Genomic DNA, 21,078 nt, shown 5'->3' on the forward strand with positions numbered 1-21,078 from the left:
ATACGATTCATGTTATCTTGTCGATCTTTAAATAAATCTATTCAGGACACCCCCCCCCCCCCCCCCATTCAGGAGGTTATTAAATTAACATCGTTGATTTTTTTATCAATATAAAATTAAACTTGACATAACTAATTTGTCTTGCTATGCAGTTTTAACACCGTATGGTTCTACATCTTGTCGATACTTATATACTTTGGCATTATACAATACCCTGCTTCTCTGGACTGTCTTTAAACTAAGTACATTGGATGAGGTCTGATTCAATCTCATTAAAATGGAGATACCGGTATAACCTTGCACATTTACTTGTCGTAAGAGCATCAAGAAATTAGAGATTTTTATGTTTTGATTGGATTGTGTACTGATTTATATTTGGTTGGAAACTTGTTTTTTTCTCTCACAGTTTTATAGGCTTTGAACTAGCTTACAGTAACTGCGAGTACTCTCCGATCAGTATTTAGTTATTTCTTTATTTATTTTTGTGTTTTGTACCGATCTGATGAGTTAGCTAGCCCTTTTCAACTGATTCTTATGTTGTGCTGTTACGCCACTGTCCCAGGCTAAATAATGTGACCGCCGGCAAAATATCAACCCCTGCCACAACCGGTATATTGTATAACGGTAAGGGGATGTGGTATGATTGTCATGAGACAACATTTCAACGGAGTGTTCCTGTCCCAAGCCGTGAAGGAGTCTATTATTTAGAGGATGTCGTATATTGCTGTAAATCATACGTGTTATGTTTTCCGCGATTGTTTTTTTGTTCATGCACGACCATGCAGATCGTTGGTTTCTCGTTTGAATTGTTTTACATTTTTTCGTTGCCTGTAAAAAAAATTCTGTACGTTTTTTAAATGTTTTTTTTTAGGTCTTACGTTGACCTTTAGTTGTTTTTACATCTACGTTAATCATACCAAATCTTATCATTTCATACTATCTGTATTATAACAGTCAATTCTAAAAGGGGCGATATTCATCACGGTTCTATTTACATTTAGAAACAAGTATTTTCATCTCTCGGTTTTGAAACGTTTATGTTGCGTTTTCCTGAGTTAAATAGCTGTTTCAAAAAGATCGTATCCTAACCCAGGCTAGGATTCGTTGTTCAAAGTACTAATAGTAAGAGTGTTGTTTCATTATCTTAGAGGTAAAATTTGGGCTCATTCAAACGACAGACAATGTTATTAAGTCGAATGTAAATGTTTGAATCCATATACGCCCACTTATATGAATACTTCAGATGTGTTTTTAGATTATTTTTTTTATCCACCGGGAAATAGGTGAAATAAACATTTAAAAATATCAATAGTAAAGAAATTTGGTACCAAATTAAATAACAAGATCTACTTGTCATACCATACGTGTTTAAACATTTTAAAAACTGTGGGTTCGCCAGAAGTTCTATCAAAACACCTAAATCAAATAATACGAATAACTAGCGGAGGGCTAAACTTTGTGTGATAATTTTAATGTTGAATTCTTTCACTGTCTTGTTTTCCCTCGTGCACCTGCAGTGTAATTTACTTTTTTATTCTATTTACATCCCCATTGGAAGGCCTCTGACAGACTGTGTGAGCCGATGACGAACAAGTTAAAGGTAAATGATTCAGTATTTTATTACCAAAATAAGTATTGCGGTTGTCCACGCTGTTATGCAAATGATTCTATATGTTTGCGTAAACCCCTGAGGGTTTACGCAGTATATATTGGACGAGTGATGTAGTCTTTCGGGACACCGGATGTTAGTCGGAACACTTCTGGTCTTTCTATGACCACCTTTCAAATACATGCGCAATAGCTATGACCACCTTTCAAAGGCATGCGCAATAGCTTACTAATCTGTTGAATATGCATTAGCATCTTAAGTTGCTATAGAGATATTTTACGAATGATCTGAAATTTATTATGATATAATATTTTCTTGCACACGATTACAAGCTGCTAATATTAACCTACATGCGTAGTATTTTAATTAGTCAAACGATGTAACCAGCTGTGTTTAGATATGAGATAAGATTTCATGTAAACAATGCCTTTATATTCTGAACGAGAATAATTAAAAATAAAATCTTTAGAAAGAGTTTTAGTAGCATTTTATTTTAGATTTTACGTTTAGTGAAGATGTACATGTTGTAAAAAGCAAACTATTTGTTTTTTTATACTGAAATTAAAGGGAAGTATTTCTTGCATATGATTAAATTACAGTTATTTTTTTTTGGTTAAATATTGCAACTTTAATAAAAAAAAAATGGTTATTAAAAATAAAATTAAATAGATATTGAATATGAAAAAATAAAATATTTTGAACGAGAACAATTAAAAATAATATCTTTAAAAAAAGTATTAGCACTTTTTGAAATTTTACGTCTATAGGATAGACCAAGGACATGGAAATATAATCATAAATACGTGCCTCAAATAGGTGTAAAAACGAGGATTTAAAAAAAAATCGTTTATTGAAAATAACGTTAAAATTAATTATGAAAGTTATGTCCGTATTTATTTTCATTAATATTGCAAATTTAAAGTTATTTTCTTTGTTTAAATATTGCAACATTATTTACTTTTTTTAATAACCTCTGAATCCTTTTCGTCATTAAAATGCGACTGATAAGTATAGATATTCAATATGAAGGGGGAAAAATAACCGTGACTGAAATCTAAATCTAAAATTTATTTTAAAAAAATACACATTTGACCATGCAGATGTAAGAAATGATACTTCAAGCAATGAAACAACGAATTAAATGTGCCACTTTAATTACGACTGATAACCTAAAAATGAATCATGCATGCAGTTTTGGCAGACTTAACCAGGTCGGCGATAAGATATCGAATATAAAAAAAGAAGATATCGGGTTTGGTGTCAATGAGAAAACTATCTACAAGAAACCAAAATAACACAGAAATACAAACTATGGGCCACCGTACGGCCTTCAACAACAGGCAAAGCACGTACCGCATAGTCGGCTATAAAAGGCCCCGCAATGACAATGTAAAACAATCAGTCAAAAAAGAAAATTAACAAAGTCCGTATCATCGTATGCGTAACTTAGTTGCTCACCAGAGGAACACTACGCAAGCGTTTAAACACGCGTTCCATAAGTTTGAAGTACGTCGAAATGCAAAGGTATACGCTTGGTGAACGCTTTTACTTCAGGAAAATTTTAATGGAACATAAAAAAAATCATTCAGCTCAAGCGTTTGTCAAACGTATATACATGTAAACTGCACGGACATAATATACACGCTACACGAGCGTTGAAAACCCTACAGATAAGTTTTAGACACGTTAAGGGCACATTGCATACAAAAATACTCGTCGCCTTAAAGCTTTCATTTAGGAAAAGAAGTCCGATACGGGTGAAACTTCATCAAACATACAGAAGATATTACACCCTCTCCAACCATGCAACATGGGACTAGACATAGAAGTACAGGAACTACTCACATTAGTTTGAGCTGTACAAGATCTACAAAAATATCCCGCCTGCCTCAAAGGTTCATATAGGATCGACCATGGTCCAGCACTAATGATACATATACCAACCAGAGTTACAATGACGTGGTAGTAAGTCTTTAAAGGCCACCGAGCGGCCTCCAAAAATGAAAAAAAAACACTATTTAGTCGGCTCTTAAATGCCCCGACCATTAAGATTTAAAAACAAAAATCAAACAAAACTAAACAGCCTTATTGATAACAAAATAATTTACGAAAACAACTTGACCGACATGAATTATGAACAACAACCAGTGTACTACATGTTTCTGGCTTTAGAATGGACATTGGCACATAAACAATGTGGTGGCCATAAACCCAACCCTCCCAAATGAACCAAACCTTAAGGACAACACATCGCAAGAAAAAACTGTAAAATATCAGTTGCAATTCGCGTCCCTAAAATTATGGGTACGGTGCACAATAATCACTTACATAAAAACAATAGACACAAATCACTGAAATAATCGCACTTACCGAAAGCTATTTCAAAGCTAGTGAACATGTAGACGAACCAGTGGACATGCATAGACGGACTGGTAAACATGTAAACAGACGGGCGAATGTGACAGACTTATTGACAAACATTCACATATAGACAGACCTGCAGTTGGGAATGTAGGAAGACTAGGAGAAACGCTAAGGTACGCTTTACGGACACCCAATACACGCTTTAAGCTCGTTGTGCACACGATACAGATATGATTGACAGGTTGAATGCATCAAAATTACTAGCGTTTTGGTAGCGTGCATGATTTTTTTTACCTCGGCCGACGTACGTCGGATCTATACGTTGATGTGTGAAGCCGGTATTACATTATTTAAACCACTAAACAGGCAATGTCAATTTCTAATTCTTATGCACAACAAAAGTAATATAAGACAATACATCTTTATTAAACAATTATCTAATATATATATAATGCCAAACAAGCATTTGGGTTTACGATTGCATTTCTTTTTTTAAAGAAAGCAACTTGTTTCATTAATTTTATTTCATTCACAGGAATAAGAAGATATGGAAAGAGTGCCAAATGAGACAATTTTCCATCCAAGTCACAATGTGTAAAAACTTTAACAATAATAGGTCAAAGCAAGGATTTGTATAGTATACTATACAAATCCTTGGTCAAAGTATATTAACGTATATTCAGTTTTGACACCAGATGAAGAGTGAGACACAAACATGGATCCGAACAGGATAAATCAAAACAAAGACAAAAACAATGTTCGTTCTAATTTTAAAGCACATTATAACAACCTCCTTTTATAGTTTCCCGCCGCGTTTCTATCACACAAGGTTGGGTTTTACAAAATCTAAATTTGCACAATTTGTAGCTTGAACCTCATGGGTAACATTTGAAACAAGAAAATTAATGAAAAAGAGAGACAGACTTTATAAAAAGATGAAAAAGTCTGGAAATGACAACATGAGAAACAAGTAAAAGCAAATTAAACATCAGGTACAAAAACAACTCAGACAATCATACTGGCTATACATTGAAAATATTGTAACACCAAAACCAGATGAAATCAAATTTTCCAACATGAAAAAAGTCCTGTGACACATACTTTTAAAAAATCACGATAGCAACTCCATTGCGGTAATTTATTCAAAATAATGCTGATTTACGATTATGACCCCCATCTTATTAAGTTAGACAAATAACAATCAATCACTATTTTATACAATGGGAAATAACTCTAAATGTCTCAATTTGTTTGACAAGAGTTCACTCCCTCAATTTTTCGTTTCCGGTTGCGTACGAATATATATTTTTTCCTGGTAACCAGTAACATAACAAATATAGCTGATATTTCATTCATTCGAACATTTATTAAAATAATAAGTCTAGAATATATAAATACGATTACATTGGATTTTTATAAGTAATATAATAATCAAATAGTGTGTACCAAATAAAGATATCTCAGAACTATATTTTAGCAGGTGCTTGCGTAGGTTTTAGGTTGTGTACATCGCTTGAGTGACGCGTCCTAAACAACAGCAATGTGGGAAATGTAAAATTGTTATATTTTTACCAGGATTTATTTTTTTCCTTTGGATTACACAAATCAAAATGTCGGACGCAGTTATCAAAACTGTCGGAAGAAAACTGTAAGTGGATAACGTTTTATTTGCTTATGCTACATACTTTTTGGGATGATGTAAAAAATCTGATAAACTTGCTTTTGATCTTTTATTTGTCCTCACTCCTGGCCCTAAACTCCTAATACCAACGAAGTTAACAGGGAGTTTAAATATTTGTTGTGTTGACAATAAGTATATTCATCTCATATTTAATTTTTGGAAGTCTAGTTCGAATAACTTGTAAGCATGTCTAACCAAGGATTTGGTCTAACTTTTAACCACAAATCCTTCAATCCCTACCTTTCAAAGTTAACACAATGAATTTCATTCATTGCATATCAACAGATACATATACAGCACATGCCGTTCAAATCAATAAATATGAAGCACATGTACAAATGAAAAATGTAAAGCAACATGTACATCTTATAAGCTAAAGCACACACAGTAACATATACATCAAAGGCTTAAATATATATACAGACAAAGCCTAAAATAAAAAGAGCAGATCAGCATATTTACATAAAACATGCACTGTATAAGCAATAAAAAACTTAATTCTAATTAAGTGAAAACTTACAAAAAATGCAAAATATACATGATATAGCTTCTGTACAAAAAATATAGAAACACGTACATCTACAAAATGTACATGTAAACAGCACAGTTTAAGCACTAATTTCTGTTATGGCTTAAACTGGTAACATGTTTTATTTGTCCAGTTTGTTTGAAGTATACCTAAGTTAATACAATCATGTTAGTAAGTACATTTTATTTAGAGTTTGGCATATATATACAAATGTATACATAATAAGTTTTTAACAGACAAAACATGTGCTCGGTTGAGCGTGTAAACCAACTGTTTTTTTTTTGCTGTGCATATTCTGATTTTGTACAAAAGTATCTACTGTGAATTCAGAATTTATTGCAAAGATTTTATTATTTCGAAAAATGCAACAGGGTTATAATCAAAACAATTTAAAATCGCATTTGGAAAATACTATTACCAATTAAACAGGAATTTTCTCAATATTGAAAAAATGAAGATCACATTTAGTCTAAAATGACAAAATCACATTAATAAATGCACACAATAATTCCTATAAACATGATAAAAAAAAACCTGTTTTACCTGAGTCTGCATGGTTCTAATTAATAATATATATGTCAAATAGTTTAATAGATACAATGTATATACAATGTAAGTTAGTTTGCTGTTACAACAAATGGTATTGGCATGGTTGGTGAAAAGTTTATATTGAAGCAATCCTCGTAAAAATTTGGGGTTCGGGATAGTAGATAAATGATTCATTATAATAAAGATTATAATATTTATGTTTATTATTTTTGTATTCTGGATTCTAGGTCTTTTATATTTGTATATAAATATTGATCATATGTGATAGTGTGTTTGTACAATGTTGCTTCAATTCATGTACATTCTTTTTTTTCTCAGAATTCAAAAAGAATGTATTTTATGTGCTTTTGATACAAACAGCAATTACAGAGTACACATTTACATGCATATTTTAGCTGTGCACCAACTGATTTTGTGTCATGTATAGATACCCCATATCCTTTGTTTTTCTGTTATCTGGTCTAAATGTTCATACTATAATAAATTATAAATATATTATATTATTTTTTATCTGAATTTCAGAAAATATTATTTTGATGTGAAAAGATTAGAAGATGGATTTGATTTATCTGGAGTACACAGTCCACAACTTGATCATCCCCCATTAAAATCTGTAAGTTCATTAACAATGTACAACAATACATTGTATATACATGTAGGTATTGTCATGATACAATGTACATTTTTCTACTATTTCTAGTAACATTTTGTGTAATTTGAACCATTTGTTTGCTGTAAAATTTACGCTGAGAAATACAATCTTTGATTTAATTTTTCTACAAGTAAAAATACAAGTATAGTTCCATTAAAATATTAGTGTATTACAAATTGTAATCATGGTAGTACTAGTAGATTTAAAATTTTAAGAAGAAAAACATTTAATCAGTTGATGATAAGGAAAACCTGGTTGTAATGTTTTTTTCTTTCCAATAGTAATTTCAGTCATTGAAATTTTGATTAATTATATTTTAAGATTAAATACATAGAAGATCTTGTTTATTTAAGTAGAGCAGAAGTTAAATTTGCACATATATGTTTATATAGGTAAATCGGTAATGAGATGATATTTTAAATAAAAAAATATGGAACTTAGTTTTAAAATCCATGTTTTACTTTACAATATATTCTTGGAGTTTTGTGCAACAGAGAAATTCCAAGTGTCAATGTACAACATCTCCCCCTAACTTGTTCTTGATAGATTTGTATAGATCTTTAAAGGTCAAGATCACTGATATTACAGAATTGTTACACATTTTTCAGGTGAAAAATAAGCAATAACAGTACATGTTTACTTGTCTATCCAAGCGTACCAGTATTCTGAATAAAATTAACCTCCACATATATTTCCTCTCAAATAATTTGTAGCTCAGAGAGTTGTTTTTGTACTTACATTGTAAGCTATTTTGTTTCTCTTTACAGCTTAATGAATTAGCAATTATTGTCGCTAAGACTTAAATTTTCGAAAATTTTGTTTTAAGGGGAGGGGGGTGTGAATTTATTTTACTTTTACTAAAGATTCATTTCAATACAATATATATATGGGATACTTATTTTTTGTTCATTTCACAGATATGGGGAAAAGAAAAATTTAAATACTCAATGAAATATGAGTGTTATTTTGAAAAGTATACTTGCATTAAATGTGAAATGAATATTCCTTTGAATCAGGATAGGTCTTGTTTTGAGAATACAATGTAATTGATGATTTTATTTACCATGTTGACAAAGTGTATATACCAAGAATTACTGCTTTTTAGCATGTTTCTTGTAAGTTTGATTGATTAGTACAACAATCTTTTGATGAATATTTGATTACTCAGTTGATGGTATCAGAAGTTTGTTCAGATGGCCATATTTGGTAGACCTTGAGAAAACTTCATTGATTTTCTCTCCCTTTTTTTGGCTGCCAGGATGGTTTTAAAATAACTATAATATTTTATAATAATGTATTATTTGTTTTCAAAGAGACCCACACTGCAGTATGATGGACTACATGACAGAGCACTCAAGCATTACTTCAGCTTACCAGAAGTTAGAGTTAGACTTACAAAGATGGATTTGGTAAGTAGAACAAACAGTAACCTATTATTTGAATACGAATATACAAAGAAGAGGATACCAATTTGACAGTGATATCTGTTGGTGAAGTTGTCCTTAATTTTGTGGAGCATCAGATACATGAATCATCATTCAGTTATTTTAAATGGCCACATTTGGTTCTGTTGAAACGGTTCTTTGTCTGATAATTTTCTAAATGGTTACCTCTAAAGGAACATCAAATGACCCTTCCTGGCATCCAGTATGGCTTCCACTATAGAAGTTGTTTTTGTCAAGCCTGCGACTTTAGTTGCAGAAAGCTCGACATAGGGATAGTGATCCGCCGGCGGCGGCGGCGGAGTTAGCTAACTTCTTAAAAGCTTTATATTTTAGAAAGTAGAAGACCTGGATGCTTCATACTTTGTATATGGAGGCCTCATGATACGAAGTTTCCGTCAGTCACATGTCCAAAGTCCTTGACCTCATTTTCATGGTTCAGTGACTACTTGAAAAAAAGTTAAAATTTTTTGTAATGTTAAGTTCTCTTTTATTATAAGTAGTAGGATAACTATATTTGGTATGTGCATACCTTGCAAGGTCCTCGTGCCCGTCAGACAGTTTTCACTTGACCTGTCCTCATTTCATGGGTCAGTGAACAAGGTTAAGTTTTGGTGGTTAAGTCCATATCTCAGATTCTATAAGAAATAGGTCTAGTATATTCGGTGTATGGAAGGACTGTAAGGTGTACATGTCCAACTGGCAGGTGTCATCTGACCTTGACCTCATTTTCATGGTTCAGTGGTTATAGTTAAGTTTTTGTGTTTTGGTCTGTTTTGCTTATACTGTATGCAATTGGTCTACTATATTTGGTGTATGGAATGATTGTAAGGTGTACATGTCTAGCTGGTAGGTGTCATCTGACCTTGACCTCATTTTCATGGTTCAGTGGTCAAAGTTAAGTTTTTGAGTTTTGGTCTATTTTTCTAATACAATAATCAATAGACCAACTATGTTTGGTGAATGTAAATATTTTATGATCATATGTCAGTCGTGCAGATTTTATTTGAACTTGACCCCATTCTCACAGTTCATTGCTTAGTGTTAAGTTTTTGTGTTTTGGTCTGTTTTTTCTTAAACTATAAGCTATAGGTCAACTATATTTGTTGTATGGAAGAATTGTTAGCTGTACATGTCTGCCTGGCATGGTTTATCATGTTTATCTGACCTTGACATCATTTTTATGGTTCATTGATCAATGTTTGTTTTTTTCTTGGTTAATGTTAAGTTTATGTGACAGTTGTAATAAAGCTTTACATTTAGGACTATCAACATAAAATCAATTATGTAAAAAAGGCGAGACATTTCAGTGTGTGCACTCTTGTTCAAACAACCATATAGGCCTAATTTATGAATATACCTTTTCCTTTTGAAATAAATTTTTTGTCCAAACAATACATGCATTCTCCTGATGAGTTTTAATTAAGAAATTATAATCAGAAATGTCATTTGCCACTGACTATGTAACTACTTTAGAGAACTTTGAATCAGCATTACATGTATGATATATAATGTTTACATGTAAATGTACCAGTGCAAAACTGCCTCTTTTGTGTACAATTTACAAGAGAAATAAACTTTTTTCCAGCCTCTTGGGTGTCTAGAGTTCATTTCATAACAATGTTGAGTTTTTTTTATATAAATTGAGAATGGAAATGGGACCAAAGAGACAATTAGCAACAACAAGAAAACAACTGAAGGCCACCAATGGGTCTTCAATACACCTGGAGGCATTCATCACCTGGCCTCTAAAAAAACTAGTTCAGTGATAATGGATGTCATACTAAACTCTGTAATATACAAATAACTAAAATCATACCAGACTAACATTTTAAGGCCAGAGGCTCCTGACTTTGGACAGGCACAAAATATTCATAGTCATTGAAATAGATACATGTACATTATGTATCAACAGACATCAAATATCCTGGTAGTTATAAAGTGATTCATGGAAAAGACATGTACAGTATTGAAGCAATTTATTTATTTATTTAAATGTCAACTTTATTGATTTTCAATTACTTTAAATGTATATTATGTTAATTACCTCTAGCATGTCTAGTGTAAAGAAATCACTGGAGAATCTAAACTTATTACAAAAAAGATATGTCAACTCATAAAATTACAAATACTTTCATAATGACAATTTGTTAGACATTGTTATTTAATACAATGTATACCATATTGTTTGCACTGAAAAAACATAATTACATCATCTAGGGTCAAGCCAAATCTTTGTCAGGTAAAATGTTGACTTAAGAATTTTTATAAACAATTTAAGAGGATAAATGTAATTTCTCATTACCTTAAGCTTTATGTTGGTTCTACAGCAGACATAAAATCCCTTGAAAAATGAACCTATAAATGACATTTACATTTACATTTTTTTCACAATTTTTTTAAAATTAGCTATACAATTTTTAACCCATGATAGTTATTGATATAAAAATTATAAGATGTGGTATGATTGCCTGTGAGACAACTCTCCACAAGAGACCAAATAACACAGAAATTAACAACCTTCTTGGCCTTCAACAATGAGCAAAGATCATAGTCAGCTATAAAAGGCCCTGAAATGACAATTGTAAAACAATTCAAACGAGTAAACTAACAGCCTAATTTATGTACAAAAAATGAATGAAAAACAAATATGTTACACATCAACAAACGAAAACCACTGAATTACAGGCTCCTGACTTGGGACATCTTGGATGGAAAATATCTGATTGTTAAATTCACAAATTGTTTGTAACAACATTCATATAACTTTATAATAATTGTTCCCTCAATGCCAATTGTTATTCTTTTTACATGGAGCATGTACTCACTTCCATTTATTCTTGTCTGCATACTGATCATGAAGACTAAGAAAAACTTGCATACAACAATTCTGCTTTTGAATTCTCTGTATACTTGGTATATATGCATGCAAATTGTTAATTTTTAAACCCACATTACAATGGAGTCATACAGTGTGATGTTCTTGTTTTTCACTTTCAAATTTTAACTTCCTGTTTACCTAAACTTTATATTCTAACAAAAATCACCATTTAGGACATTTTTGGCACAATTTTCTTAGGAACTACAACAATATTTAAAAAAAAAATAAGTTCAGCGGTTTGTAGTACAGCGGTTTGTAGTACATGTACTAGTATACACTGTAATTAATTATCAATAAGACAATTGCACCCACCAATCAACATCCAAATAATATCACAACCTTTAACAAAGGTCAAACTAATACCCAACCATAAAGGAAGCTATGATAGCCCAAAGTTACCAAATCTCCATTTCAAGTCAATAACAAAACAGGAAAAACAGATTAAGCATAAATAAAAAGACAGATGTTTGAATTATAGCGAACTAAATTTTCCTGGTTTTGGAGAGGTACATCACATAAGGGGAGAATGACACATTTTTGTTTAAAGCTTTCAACCCTTAACGAATAATGGGCAAACAAAATAAGATTTAAAAAAAAATACTTCAAAATTTAAAAATATAGAAATCAAGATCCACTCCAGCCAGACCCTCTGTAATGAGGTCGAATTTTTGCAGTGAGGATATATTTGTAGACAAAAGGATTAAAAATAAAACTCCCAAAGCTTGATAATTATTCAGAGTAAAACTGCTACATGTATTATCAATACAAGGATGGGATTTCATTATTTAGAATTTTAGCCCTGCTCTGAGTTTAAATCTGAAATCAGTTATTTTCAAAGGATATCACACCAATGTTCAAGTAGATACTAATTGACATACAATGAATTTTGACATGCAAATTCGTATTTATGTTTTATTCTATTGACATAAATTAGTTTTCTACACAAGTTTAGATGTAAGGATTTAATTTGATTTCAAATGTTTGTGTAACTGATTTGGAAAGATTAATTGAAATGATAAATATCATTGATTGCCTAGATTCATGTACTCTGAATATCAATCGGTTCAATCCACTCCAAACTGTTGAAAGAATGGTATGCTATTCCTAACGTAAATACCTACCTGCATGTTTCAACGATTACTGGAATTAGAATTGTTATGTTGTCACAGACAGCAAATAAAAACATACATGAGAACAAAATTTTTTAGGAAAATTATTTTTGATTTAAACATATTAATCTTGGTATGATGATTAGATATGTACTTTCTATATTGAGAGAATGTAGTAATGTAATACTGAAAAATCATATTGGTAACTGCTTCGTCCTTAAAGGTGCATACAATAATAATCAAAGGGAAGTTTGGGGTGGGTAATTGTCATGGAAACAACAGTCCAACAACACAAAATTCCCCTATAAATGAGGGTGAAATTAGAAAAATACTAGTACTGTACAGTGTAAATGTCCATTTCAATTTTTACCATGTATAAATGGCTTGATGTTCTGCTGAATTGTCTCTTGGTAGTTTATCTTGACCTATGTCTTGTCATGTTTTAAGTCTTCAAATACTATATTGACTGCAGCAGTAAATTATAGTACATATATTTGAAGACTTTCAGTTTCATATTTAATGTATTGATTGCTGCAATTTTTTTTTTATAGTCGCATATATCATAGCAGTTACTATAAATTTTAGTGATAACTGGCTTAGTTAGGATGAGCATTTGTCTTGATCTTGCTCACTGGCTTTTGGGTGGCAGCTTGTCATAAGACTGCCAAAAAGGAAAAACAGTAACAAAATGTTCATTTCATGACTCTACAGACATTATAGAGAAAGTGTTCTTTTTGTGACTCCAGACTTTATAATAGAGAATGCACATTGTAAAGCCTGTTACCTATTGCTGAACATTGGTAATAATGATTCTTTTGTTGTTTAGTTTCTATCTTACTTATAGTCCAGCAGATAGGTGCAATATATGAAGGAATTGTGCACTTCGTGTTAAAAGCACCAAATTTTACTCAAACATACTTCTATCTATACTCTTCAATTTTAGATATGGAGGCAAGCTGGAAATATAGTTAACTTCCGGTAAAATCCAAAATGGTGGATGCATGTTTAAATTTCATCTTTTCTTAATTCTCTTTCAATTTTTTCAGTTTAAACTAAAAGAACTAATGTTTTACTTGATCTGAATCGTATTAGATGGGTTTCAGTGTTGCTGAAGCAGCAATTTGGATGAGTTTGGTTAACTTCCGGTCGAAATTTCATGTCAAAATTCAAGAAAAATGTTGACTTTTAATTTGCAAAAAGTGGGAAGAATGGTGTAATAGAATCAGGTATTTATTTCTTTGGAGATCATAAAAATTCAATTGATATGGTGAACACTACTGGTTCATTATATATTTGAATGAAGATAGACATACACTTCGATAAATCAAGAGTCTAAATAACAATTGAAAGATGAGCTCTTACAGATTTAAACTTATTGAGGCGTCAGATAATCGAAGACCAGGTAGTTCGTCCCAAAATGTTGAAGAGGTTGACTGGACTTTAGTTCATTAATATGCTTTGGAATTTAGTGTGACATTCATTTACTCTGAATTAGTACACCATTTGTATAGGGACCAGCTGGTGACCACATCCGGTTGCAGGAATTTCTCGCTGCATAGAACACTTATTGGTGGCATTCGGCTAGTGTCTGCTCTTTGGTCAGTTTGTTGTCTCTTTGATATATTCCCTATTTCTATTCTCAATGTTAAATGTATAATTTGTCAAAATATGACAGATGAATAGCTGCAATGCCCTACCGTGACCCTCAAAGTGTATCAATATTGGTGCCGGATATGTTACTATGGCTGGAAATCTCGTTAAATACAAAGAACTTCCATGTTTACCGTCTACGACCCATCTGTATACACAATATGATGGCAGGGGTCTTCCACGTACTACGTACAAAAACAATGCCTCATGGCATAAGACCTGCCATCTAAACACAGAACTAAAGAGAACTAAAATAAGATATCAAAAGGATACAGATGATATGTAAAAAAAAGACAATCGGAGCTGGAAACCCACCCGCACAGTCAATGTGTACAAATGCTTCAGTACACAACTTTATTAGAGAAGTTCAGTGCTGGGGACCTCATTGTACAAGAAACGATATATTATGTCCAATGTCTTGCTTATCTTTATCGACAGGCATCAAAAGTCTCTAGTGAAGATGAGACTTAATAAGGAAGAGACGCACGAATAAGCCATGGAATCGCATTAGCTGACATCATCAGCTACAATGAAGATTCCATAACCAAAGAATATTTAGCACCAGTATTCAAGATGTCAGGTTTTTTCTAGGCGAATAAGGAATCTAGATGTTGACATTGAAGACAGAATTCATAATTCAAGATGAAAGAATAAACTTCTTACATTTTAAAATTATGGGTTGTTTGCCTGTGAGAGAGCTTTCACGTGTTTGACTTGGATGGAGATTTGTCTTAATAGCACTCACACAACTTCTTATATCTAATGCTAGCTTATTTACCTGATATTCAGGAATAAAAACAAGGGAGAGAGAATTAACTTGTTTTCAAAGATAATATAGAACCCTCGTTTCAGAAAACAGGTGATGAAGCCTTTGACTGAAACTAAATGCAGATTTATAAAGCAGTAACAAAAATTCGCAGCGACATGTTTATTGTTACATTTTGGTTTTCCAGTGAACTGTGAGGAAAATTATGTTCCAAAATCTCTTGTAGCTCTTGTTAGTATGTTGTTGTATGGACAATATATAACAACCGACTCTCATAAGCAGGAAACACTAATAATTGCTTGGATATTTATATTTAACAGCTACAAACGAATCCTTAACGTTAACTCTCCAAAGATCCGTCATCATGCATCTAAAGAAACATATGCACTTAGAAATAATGGTTCACTGTCTGACAGAACACATGAAATAAACATGTTGTTAAGTCGGATATCAGCTTGACAAGAAATGGCGAGACTTGCTAAAGAGTTTGAGAAGAGGGGCGAAAGATACCAGAGGGACAGTCATATATCGATTTCTTGATGAAGAGAACACAACTGACCATGAGCAGAAAATAAGAGCTCAAATGTCGTTTATCCATGATGTAGGTTCTGTGGTAGAAGAGATAGGAAATCAATTTCTTGAAGACAGCAACGAACTGCTTGTTCTGTATACCAATTAAAGATATAGCTCCCTCAGCAGTTGTTTATACTATCGTCGTTCGTTGAATAGAAAAGGGACTTTCCGATTTGATTTTCCTCTAAGTTCAGTATTTTTGTGATTTTACTTTTTAGAACTATTGACAAGATGTAACTATTATAGACAATATAAAGATTGACAGTTCAAGGAGACGTTGTCAAAGGCAAACATGCTAACCACGAAACTGATAGAGCTTCTCACGTGTAGATCAAAACAAAACAGAGCTCATTCATTTTCTGTCAAATAAACAGATGGATGAACACATTTTCGAGATGAGAATCATTGCTACAGTTGTTACAGATGTATTAGTACTTGTTTCATGTGACAACGCAGCTGATATTTATGGGTTGCTTTGGCAATGGAAACCACTTCGTATACATTTCAATTCATGAGCTTGCTAACTTTTAGAACAAGAAAAACATATGCATTGCCTGTTTTCCATGCATTCACTGTATTCGACACTGTGGCATAGATCGCTGGTTAAGGTGAGAAAAAAAACCAGGGGATACATGAATGGTATTGAATGGTGTCACAAGAGTATACACCGTTATGAGAGACCAGGGTTGCGTCCAATATCGTAGCAGCTACGTAGTGATACGTAGATGTTTGTCTACTGAACGAGTAGCTAGTCTAGCTGCTATCTATATCTATGTTGCAGCTAGGCTAGCTACACGTTCAATAGTCATACATCTACGTAGCCCTTTGTAGCCGCTACGATATTGGACGCAACCCAGGTGAGTACTCTGAATGTCGACACCACTATTACGCAATTAATCGAATGATTCGTTATGCTGATATTTGATCGAACAATATCAGAGATCAATGATATTTAACCTTTTTTGGACAACATTGCTTTTTTTATCAAACATATGTATTTTGTCTCTAAATTATGTTTACTTGTGATATTTTTTACCGGAAGTGACAAATTTCTGAATACAATACCCCGAGGGTTTCAAAGAAATGATACATTATTTCAAACCATGAATACACAATAATATTATAGTCTACACAGCAAACTTTGGCTACCAGCTGTGAGATTTGAATAACCATTAATCAGTTATCAAATGCATTTCCGCCATTTTGATGATAAAACCGGAAGTGGATAAAATCAAGCTTGCCTCTATATCTAATTTTGTTTAGAATGGTCCAAACTATGTTTCTACCAAATTTTATGCTTTTAAAACATAGTGCACAATTGTTCACCTATATGTTGGGTAACCATTTATCAGTTATCAAATGCATGTCCGCCATTTTGATGATAAAACCGGAAGTGGATCAAATCAACCTTGCCTCCATATCTAATTTTGTTTAGAATGGTCCAAACTATGTTTCTACCAAATTTTATGCTTTTAACACAAAGTGCACAATTATTCACCTATCTGCTGTACTATTAGACTCCTCATCGTCTTTATTAAATCTTATTTAAACACTATAGTTATAAGATAATTCAAGTAAATTTTATAAACTGAAGTAGCAACCTTAAGGACATAAACTGCATAAATTGTTTACTTATATAGTGGAAAATATACTAATATCATATTACATTTTTTGTACCTATAAAATACATAATGCAATATGAAGAGCTTCCCATTGACAACTGGTTGTTTATTTTTTAAATGAAGGATATTTAACTGGATGATTTATTGGAATTTGGGAAATCTTTTTCAAGTATAATAAATGACTTAAATGTTTAGGTTGTTGCTTGAAAGTTGTTTGTTTAAATGTATGTCTTCACAAATATTGGATCATGTACATGTTTACAAAAACAAACTGTATTGTCATCCCGTCAAAATACCCTTACAATATTAGATATCATCCATTTTCAATCCTTTTCTCTCTTGATTGTTTTTGTATTTTTTATATCTATATATAGGGTTATTGCACGAATGTTGGGGAATATTGTCCCGAGTAGAATTTTATATTGCACGACCTTGCGAGTGCAATATATGTTGTATAGCAATATAATATTTGAAAGTAAAAAATTGGTTTAAACTAAGATTTTGTCGTTGATGACATCACAAATTTTGAAGATTCATTGCAGTAGTGCAATATTGCAATTTATTGCACGCTAACTTTTGGTTACTTTCTGTGGGAAATATTATATTGCTATACAATAATATGTCATATGAACATGCAACTCTTTAAAAAAAAATATGTTATGATTACAGTAAAATTGATTTTAAGTTATACTGTAATGTGTATGACTAACAAGTGTTTTTACTCTTAAGTAAAAAGAGCCACTGGACTCATTTTCACACTTTTGTGTTTTCTTCAGGATTTGTTTTTGGGTAACTATACATTGACAGGTTATCAATATTTGTTAGAAAGAGTAGTGGCAGATCCAGAGGGGTTCTGGGGGTTGGAACCCCTCCCCCCTTTTTTTTTTTGACGATCAATGCATTTGAATGGGAGCACATAGTTGGAACCCCCCTTTACTAAGAGTTCGGAACCCCTATTTTAAAATGGCTGGATCCTTGCCTGAAGAGGGTTCAGGTAAATATGTCCATTTGATAGTTGTCATATTGATTCGATCTTATTTCTATTCTCCAGTGTTCATCTGAATTTGTAAGACAGACTGCACATGCCGGCCTTAACAGATCAACTTATAAGATTGCACAAAAAATGTCTGTCTAGCATTTGTAAGGCCATGACATCCAGTTTAATGAAGATTTCACTGATTCCACTTTTTATTTAGGTTAACCAAAACTTATATTAAATATGTTCTTTATGATACCTATCATCCAGTCATTATCACCCCTGACCTTTGTCTAAACTTTATTTCCCGTTTCAGTGTCAAATTTTGCTTTGACCATCTATATATTCAAGTTAGGATTTAACACTATAGTGCACATGATTTGTGCAAAATATTAATTCACATGACAAGACATTCTGCATAGCTACATGTATGTAGAATATGTATTTTTAGTTATTTCAATGAGTGACATTTTGATAGTATTGCTTGCTTTAAAGCAATACTAGAGATCTAGATTAACATGTAAATAGTATGATTTCTGCCACTTTATAAACCATTTATTTACTTTATACAGGGAGAGGAATTTGCCAGAGAAGAATATGTAAAGGGAAAACTAAAGAAAACTATGATACGATATAATTTTCTGGTATGTTGATTATAACTTGTTAGTAAAATACATCTTTTTTCAGTAGTTAATATTTTAGGCTAGTATATATATACATCGTCATGTAGATCTAGATATATTAAAGTTTTTATTGCATTATTGAAAAACCATGTCAAAATACAGTTATCTCCCCTAATAAAATGAAAAATGTTAAATGATGAAAGAAGTCTTTAAATCTAAATGTTCATAAATAAAGATTGTGATTGATTCAATGAAATATTGGATTTTTTCATGCATTTTCTTGTGATAATTGAAAAGAATAGCTAAGAGTACATGTATAGGTAGGGTAGGTATTTATACCTCTAACATCAAACTATCTCTTATTTTGGTTTGAACATCCTAACTTCAATACATATTCATAGTATTGACCTGTCAGATCTTTACAGTATGTTAAGCTATATTTAATTGTACTTTTTATCAATACACTAACCAATAAGAATGAAAATGTTAAATAATTTCTCACTTACAAAAGATTATTTCGGAAGTGTATACCATTAATTCAATAATAATGACCCAATATAATCAATATGGATGTTGTAAAATTATTATGCCCTCTTTGTTGATGATCATGGAAAAATACCTTTTATAACAAGATTGAATATTTCTGGTGAAAAATTAATATTTGTCTCTTAGTTATGATCCTTTGCTTTAATGTAAAGGAAACCTTATTTCCCCTTATCTTCATCGAGTCAATAAATGTTACAAGTTCGGTCGGTGGGATTCTTGTTAAGATCTACTTTTGAAGTACTTGAGCATTTTATAAGAGGTTATTTTATTATTTTGTTTCATTGTATTTTACTATGGTTTATATTACATGTTGTATTTACTGATCTTCACACAGTAAAATATGATATCTAGTGGCAAATACTTCATACTCAAAACACAATAAAACAATTAAAATTGTCATATATCTCCCCTTATAAATCCAAATCTTTTAACAATTTATTTTTTATCAGAAGTATTGCTGAATTTTAAAAAGTGAAATAACTCCCTGAAATGAAAATATTAATACCTTTTTTGTATTAAACATTGCTAATATGATTTAATTTTCAAACCATAATAGAGGAACACTCTAAAACTATTTTCGTAAAGCAAGTTTCTTGAAGAAGACAAAATATGATTTTTAGAATCATCCTATAATAATAAATAGCAGTGCATCACATAAAGAATATGTTTTATAAACTAGAATAATTTGACAAAATAGTTCTTGAAAACTTGCACAGCCATTTTTATTTTGTTCTTCTCAATGCTTTGATTGTATATTCTATTGAGACATTATAAGACAGCTTTATATAAGATTGCTTACTTATTAGCCTACAGCACAAGACGAGGAAGTTTTTCCTCGGAAAAAGCGTGTGAAGTCAGCTGGGGTAAATACATTGTGTTTGTGGTGTGATGAATGAAATGCTTGAAACACAAAAGTCTTGTTTTCTAGCACCATGAGCAATATGCTTTATTCTTCCTTTGTAAGATGTAATCTCACTAATGCCTTGTGTTGTACAGGAGATAATCCCTTTCTCTGTGAAGTGCACTAATTTATTTAAATTTCCAAACAAACACATTTTTTAGCATGAAGGAGGATGCTTTAAGAAATTAAAAAAAAAATTGCATGGTGCATCTAAAAAGAATGTTGAATTAATGTTGCAGCTTTCATTGGACTGAAAGAAGATTGAAACTTCTGCATTAACAGCTTAATTTACTATTGCATGTCTTCAATAAACAATGCTTATTGAAATCAAAACAGTTCAAACAGCTTAAAACTTCTACTGGTGCATGTTGATAACTAACATCCAGTTAAATATCAATGGTTCATTTAAAAGAAAGTCTTTATTGCTGGAGACAAAAACACTTTTGTTATGCATGTCTTTGCATTGGTATAGGCAGATTGGTTTAGTATAAAGAGATATTTTTTTTTCATTCAGTACATAACATGAACATTATCTTATCATGACTGAAAATCTTTGATTTTTTGGGGATTGCTATATTTAACAAGTGTGTTTTCTACTTTATCAG

The 21,078-nt window shown here is 31.8% G+C and overlaps 1 protein-coding gene across 4 annotated transcripts in view; it reads left to right on the forward strand.

Annotated features, from left to right (window-relative positions):
* Positions 1–5,407: 5,407 nt before the first annotated feature.
* LOC143046009 (uncharacterized) overlaps positions 5,408–21,078 on the forward strand; it is a 43,010-nt gene continuing 27,339 nt past the window's right edge. The window contains exons 1-5 of one of the 4 annotated variants that reach the window (XM_076218942.1): positions 5,408–5,621; positions 7,255–7,345; positions 8,698–8,793; positions 18,976–19,047; positions 20,379–20,435. In XM_076218942.1, coding sequence (XP_076075057.1) covers positions 5,584–5,621; positions 7,255–7,345; positions 8,698–8,793; positions 18,976–19,047; positions 20,379–20,435 — 354 coding nt within the window. In that variant the 5' untranslated portion in view covers positions 5,408–5,583. The remainder of the gene's footprint in view (positions 5,622–7,254; positions 7,346–8,697; positions 8,794–18,975; positions 19,048–20,378; positions 20,436–21,078) is intronic. The other 3 variants (XM_076218938.1, XM_076218939.1, XM_076218940.1) reach the window with 3 other exon arrangements.

Source organism: Mytilus galloprovincialis, chromosome 9 (assembly GCF_965363235.1).
Source record: "Mytilus galloprovincialis chromosome 9, xbMytGall1.hap1.1, whole genome shotgun sequence".
NCBI classification, from domain to species: domain Eukaryota; kingdom Metazoa; phylum Mollusca; class Bivalvia; order Mytilida; family Mytilidae; genus Mytilus; species Mytilus galloprovincialis.